This window comes from Etheostoma cragini, chromosome 18 (assembly GCF_013103735.1).
Source record: "Etheostoma cragini isolate CJK2018 chromosome 18, CSU_Ecrag_1.0, whole genome shotgun sequence".
In the NCBI taxonomy this organism is placed as follows: Eukaryota; Metazoa; Chordata; class Actinopteri; order Perciformes; family Percidae; genus Etheostoma; species Etheostoma cragini.
In genome coordinates, this window is record NC_048424.1 from 1608639 (window position 1) to 1615547 (window position 6909).

At 39.7% G+C, this 6909-nt stretch overlaps 1 protein-coding gene across 1 annotated transcript in view; it reads right to left on the bottom strand.

The window, feature by feature from the left end:
- Positions 1-6044, bottom strand: part of gtf3c2 (general transcription factor IIIC, polypeptide 2, beta) — a 27965-nt gene extending 21921 nt beyond the window's left edge. Inside the window, exons 1-7 of the mRNA XM_034900759.1 lie at positions 5728-6044; positions 4924-5025; positions 2954-3587; positions 2120-2250; positions 935-1128; positions 689-774; positions 133-210 (exon numbers count right to left, since the gene is read on the bottom strand). Of these exons, the coding sequence (XP_034756650.1) occupies positions 133-210; positions 689-774; positions 935-1128; positions 2120-2250; positions 2954-3587; positions 4924-4948 (1148 nt within the window). The 5' untranslated portion in view covers positions 4949-5025; positions 5728-6044. The remainder of the gene's footprint in view (positions 1-132; positions 211-688; positions 775-934; positions 1129-2119; positions 2251-2953; positions 3588-4923; positions 5026-5727) is intronic.
- Positions 6045-6909: the final 865 nt, after the last annotated feature.

Sequence of the window (6909 nt, forward strand, 5' to 3'; positions counted from 1 at the left end):
TATCACCAGGTGAGCTACCGGGACGCCCCACAGCCTGCTTCTTATCACCAGGTGAGCTACCGGGACGCCCCACAGCCTCTTTCTTATAGAACACTGGATTATTTTACAGGTTAAAGGTTAAAGGTTAACTACCTTTGTGGTACAGGGTGCCAGTGACTGCTGGAGGGGACCCACTCTGGGAACACCCAGCTGCTGTAGTGCTCCTCTCGGCTGGAAACACACACACATGCGCACACAAATGCGCACACACAGACAGACACACACACACACACACACACACACACACACACACACACACACACACACACAGACACCATAATACGTCACAAACACATACCAGGGCAAAAAAATACAAGTACGTGTTTCTCAATGTGCGTACGTTTTTCCAGTGTTGTCTTGCTCATCAGTGTCTTTACATTTCTGAAATAATGACATGGCAGAGTTAGTTGTTCTATATTTTTGATGTGGTTATAAAAAAAAGACAATTTTAGACAGATTTCTGTCTGCTACTGATTTATCAACATCCACTGAATATAATGACCCTGGCTAGCACCTAGTTTTCTTTGGACAGGTTTCTTCAAATTAAATTAAATGAGTGTATTTAATCCTAAAAACCCTGTGGCTCTTTAACATTCTCTGTTGGTGGACCAACCACAGCCAGACGGCCACGGTGATTGAAGATACTTACAACTTCTTGGTCGTGTCAGTGGATTTGCAAACTACATTCATGGCGCTGGCGACCAGGCCGTTGGCGGCTTTCTTTTTCGAGCCTCCCTGGAAGGGAAAAAGGAGATTAGAGGACTTCAATGATTCCCTTTCTGATTTTTTATTCTTCGCTGTTCTGTAACAGCTCTGCAGAGATCTACATTATGTCCTAAAGATTTTTTTATTTTAAGTTAGTAATAATGATTATTCTGTCTTTCAAACTATTAACCTGTCTGTTGACGTGGAAAGTTCCTGGACTTCTTCCACCTGTCCCCAAATCTGAATCTGAATCTGAATCTGAGTCCCCTGCTTCTTCCTCTTCTTCTTCTTCTTCTTCAACGTCCTCATCTTCTTCAACACCTGGAACGAAGTCCTCATCTTCTGCAGCATCGGAGTCAGAGGCAGGACGTTTCCTCTTTCGGCCTTTAGTCAATGCAGGAACAGGAGGAAGAGTAAGACAGAGGACAGTGCATGTGAGAGATGAGATCAGACTGAGTTCACGAAAAGGCGTTTGTACGACACGCCAGTTTGTATGCCATTAATATGTCATCAAGACCCATTCTCACTTTTTGGCGTGTTTATCAACGCCGTTTGGCCTCTGTGGATGGGTTAAAACACAGGACTTTCACCCAGGAGACCGGGGATCCCAGTGTTACGTTTCCTTATCACGCCTGTCACGTTTGCTAAACTCAACCGTGGTTTTCTTCTCGATAGCACGCCACGTGGCGTGTATGTTTACATCCGCTGTTTACACCGTTTACGTACATGTGGATCTGTATACAGCGTTGACATACTTATTGATTGCGTATAGATAACACGGCACTTGGCTTATGGAATTGGGCGTGAATGTTTACGCAAAGTCATGATATCACGTTGGGTTCAAAGGCCGGACTTAAACCCAGGGCGTTTATAGATATATTTTTGTCTATAATAAATTAACTTAGTTCAAATGTTTTTGTCCCTCTTTTAAACTTTCTTCTTTTTTTATGGTCAATAAACCTATGTTAAATGGGATTATACCAAATTTTTGCATTTATAAAAAGCAGATATATATAATATTTTGACTAGTAGTTAAGTTCAGAGACTGTTCAGTGAATCACAGACTGGTTTATGTCAACATTAAGTCAGGATGTGGTTTTAAAACCCTTTTAAATTTCTTATTTCACTGTTATGAAATTGACTAAAACAACCAAAATTCAATCATTACGTTTCCCTTAAAGAATGTTGTATGGGTTGCATACAACATACACGCATGCCTCCAAGCTACTTTTGGGGTATTTTAGTTGATAAAACCCATATTTCTGACATAATAACTTTAAAAACAGGTCTGAGGACAACACCAGGGTTAAAAGAGCAGAGTTGGTTAAAGATATGATTTCAATGAAATGTACTTCCAGCAGCATTCCCACTGTACCTTTGCGTCCCTTCTGATCTTTGAGCGAGTGTTTGCGAGTGACGTCATCGGTGTCTTCGGCCTGGGAACCTGACTCATCATTGGGATGACTCAGCGCTTCTTTTGCAAAAATGTGAAGGTACTTCAATGCCCTGGGGAAATTTGGTAAAAAAACAACAACGTGCAATACAGAGTTAAATTGCTCTGTGAAAAATAGTACGCATTCATGGAGAACGACTGATAAATGTCTGAAGCTGCTGGATGTTCTCAAAGCATCAATTATAGTTCCAACCCATACATCTACGTATAAATATCTTTTTAAGGGTATACAAAGATAGATAGATAGATAGATAGATAGATAGATAGATAGATAGATAGCTATTGATCCCAATAAAATGGGAAATTACAGCAGCAAAATACCAGTCACACAGCACAGAATATAAATATAAATTAAATACTAGGATACAATATAAATATATATATATATATATACACACACAATATACATGAAATAAAAAGCCCCACCAAAGCCAAATCAAGGTTAATATGATCATCAATACAAAGTAAATGACTATGATCAGATCTAATGATTGTGTGATTGTAGTGTGGACTTCTTTAGCAAGTTGTGTCTGTATGTTTTTTGAGGGTTATTTATTTATCATATGCTCTAGACTTTAACATTTTAGCCACAGATTTGGAAGTAACAACGGTCCAAATTAATCCCAAATTGTATTTTCTTGAGGGAGTCCCCCCCCCGGCCAAATACCATCACCTTGGTCTTCCACAGACCCAGGTAAACACTGGTGTGTATCCCCATCTTTTATAGAATATAATGACAGACTACATGTCACTTACGCTTTAGCAGCTCCTCTTCTGTGGCGGCCACTCGGCGTGGTCTCCTCCGGTTCCTCTTGGGCCTCCTGACATGGTGGTTCTGGAACTGGTTCCGGTGCCGGCTGCTTCCTCACGTACTTTCTCTTTGGCTTTGGTGTCCCGTTTTCCTGCTGCACGGCGTCTACAATGCCACCCTCCCCAGTTGCGAGTCCCCCATCGGTGGTAGGAGTTTTTTTGGCTGGAGTCTTTTTTGTCGGGGTCTTCCTGGCTGGAGTCTTTTTTGTGGGGGTCTTCCTGACTGGAGTCTTTTTTGTGGGGGTCTTCCGGGCTGGAGTCTTTTTTGTCGGGGTCTTCCTGGCTCTCACGGCCTTTTCAGGAGTTTCCTCTGAGGTTTTGCCTTCAGACTCTTGAGGCGTTTCGAATGCTGCTTCTTTTTCCCCATCTTCTGTCTGGTGTGAGGCATTCTTAGCTTTGCCCCTCTTTGCCGGAGTCTTTTTAGAAGCTGCTTCTGGGCTCTTTCTCCGTTGTTTTTGCCCATCTTTGCCCCCATACATGCCATCAGTTTCATAATCGGAATATTTTGGATTAATCTTCCGTTGCCGTCCTTTAGAGCTGAGTGATAAATTGAAACACTGCTCCGACAACTTCTCCGGCCCTGCAAAGAGAGGGATGTTTCACTCCACAGGTGTAAAGTAAAAAAGTATAAACAGAAATCTACAAAATGAAATGCAGATGTATTGAAAAGACAATTAAAAGAATGTAATTTCACAAAGACAACCGTGTGCACAAATCTATCTTCAAAACTATCTTGCTAAATGTTGCTCTTACAGGCTGCATCCTTACAAAATAGAAACAAGGAATATGGAAGGTGTCACTGGGAAATTGAACAAAGCGAGCACAAACGAGTTATTCGTGCAAAATTGAATTGGTGATTTTGTGCAAATGAGTGGATTATATTTGCTCTAAAATTAACCGTTTGTGCGCACAAATCAACTCTCGCTCTTGAATTAAGAACTATCAGCGCACAAAATACTTACATAATACCAAAAAGGTATTGAGTACATTCCAATGGGATGTCAAAGATGTTGTATAATGGGCAAAATCCAAAGTTGTATTCATGTACACCCATGCACAAAATAAACATCGAAAGGTTGTGCATTAAACCCAAGCTGTTTCAGCATCGGACTGTCAGTGAACAATATGGCTTACAGTTAAAATACGGACAAAAGACTACCAAAATCTGACCTTGTTGCTTGATTTGAAGGCCTGTGTCAAGGTTAAGATAAATAGGCCTATCAAAACATATCTATTGGGTTTTAGTGTTGCACTACTTACTTTTAAACATAGTGATAATTGCTAAAGTAATCCATAGGCTTTGATAAAAGTAACTAGTACCTGTAACTAGGCCTGGGCAATATCAAATATAGGAATCAAATATCACAATATTTGTATAGAAATACCTTGATATCGATACCGCAATGATATTGTAGTGTTGAGTATTGGTGCTTTCACAAAATATTTACTATACAATGAGATTTTTGATAATTAATCATCAGTAATGTGGCTATAATGACTGAAGGAAAATAATAGAACAGCTAGAATAGTCTAGTAAGTTCAGAAAACGACAATTTTACTGTAATGCAGCCTATAAAAACCAGGAAAAGACAACACTTATGCCCTACTATGTCTGATATGACGATATCCAAAATTTAAGACAATATCTAGTCTCATATACCAATACCGACATAAGATCGATATGTTGCCCAGCCAGACCTGTAACTAGTTACTAATGTCCAGTAACTTGCACAACACTGTTCATAAATGACCAGAGCAGTGAAACAACCTGTAACTTTACTTTCTATTTAAATTGAATCTTGTTTCAATTCATCAGTGAAAAGGAGTCATTTGTGCTCACTAATGGTTTATTTCCCACATGACACCTTAATAATAGTTAGTAACCTGATGCATTTGTAAGTTATAGCCTCTATTACCTTGTTGGGAGTCAATGGGATCCATTGGCCCCGGGTTGCTTGTACAGGTGTCAGATGCCTTCTCACGTATGGAGCAAGTTTCTTCTCACTTTGACTTTGCTGCTGTTCAGGGAAGAAACCGAAAATTAAGACAGACATTAACATTTTTATTAACCACACCACAATAGCTGAGAATATAGTACAGACAACTGAAGAATACTTTCTAACAGGTATACAGTGAGTGTGCACATAGAGCAATATTTAATCATAATACCTGGTAAACAAAGTTGTCAGGGACAACTCAACAACTTGTAAAGACAGACATAATCAGATACGTCTTTACTGCACGGTACACAGCCTGACACCTTCCTAAATAGATAATTTATATTGCGTAATGTAGAAACGTGGAGTGAAAGAGCCAGTCGCAGACTTCTAAAACCAGACCTCATTGAGTATTGTGACAAGTGTACGCTTTCTTCCGTGCTGCTAAGTGTACATAGGTGACAGAAGAAAGAGACTTTACACGTCTAATATTTTTGGACCACTCATCAATTCGGCGAATTTTATTTTAATATCACACACACCAATTACCAAGTTATTTAAGTAGTACACTTTTGTTCCTCTGTTGTTTCCCCCGGGACTCGCATAGTCTTCTAGGCACGCTATTGAGCTAAAACCACACAGCTAATGCTAACTGGCTAAAGTGGCTGTAGAGTGTAACGTTAGCGCTTCTTACACTGCCGTAAAGTAAATAAAACCCTCTTAAAATCGGCCGGTAACCGACAGCCGGTAAAAATACTACTACTAGTGCCGTTAAAAGCTCACCCTGCATGAATATGAGGCTTCTGCCTCGGTGGCGAAGGCTGAAAAGCCTCGTACCGAATCCGGGAAGCTAGAACCTGGCCACTCGGGATCGAATCCCAAACTCCGCTACCGGGTAGGACACCGTGGAAGATCACCGGAGCCGCAGAGACATACCGGAAATATAAAACCGGCCGTTATTCTTTGTTGAACGGCGAAATATAAACCTCACCCGCGTTGTTTTAACTGAGGCTAAAACTCGCATTATGCTTACATCAGACCGCCATATTACTGTATCAGCATGGTGACCCACACCGCCCCCTAGCAGCGGAACAGGGAACTGCACCGATGTCCAGCTGCAGCGGTCGGGAGTTCAATACCATCAGCCGGAGGTTTGGACTCATTTAGCCGGCGGTGGAGGACTGTTTCTGCGATATAGAAAGGGATGCAAGTGCTTTTACGTGGGTGAAAGTAGAACAAAATAGTTTGATGATTTGACTAAAAGATGCAGTTCAAAACACGTGATCTTGCAAATGAAGTGAAGAGTGTTAATTTCTGTTCATAATGTGATGTAATGTGCTCAAAACATACAATTACTCGCGCAGCAATGAGGCACACAGCTGTATAACGCCAGAAAAATGCTCCGCGAAGTAAAAGTCCTGCATTGAAAATGTTAAGTAAAAGTATTTATCAGGAACATGTATTATAAGTCAAAGTATGTATCAGGAACATGTATTAAAAGTCAAAGTATGTATCAGGAACATGTATTAAAAGTCAAAGTATGTATCAGGAACATGTATTATAAGTAAAAGTATGTATCAGGAACATGTATTATAAGTAAAAGTTTGTATCAGGAACATGTATTAAAAGTAAAAGTATGTATCAGGAACATGTATTATAAGTCAAAGTATGTATCAGGAACATGTATTATATGTAAAAGTATGTATCAGGAACATGTATTATAAGTCAAAGTATGTATCAGGAACATGTATTAAAAGTCAAAGTATGTATCAGGAACATGTATTATAAGTAAAAGTATGTATCAGGAACATGTATTATAAGTAAAAGTATGTATCAGGAACGTGTATTATAAGTCAAAGTATGTATCAGGAACGTGTATTATAAGTCAAAGTATGTATCAGGAACATGTATTATAAGTCAAAGTATGTATCAGGAACATGTATTATATGTAAAAGTATGTATCAG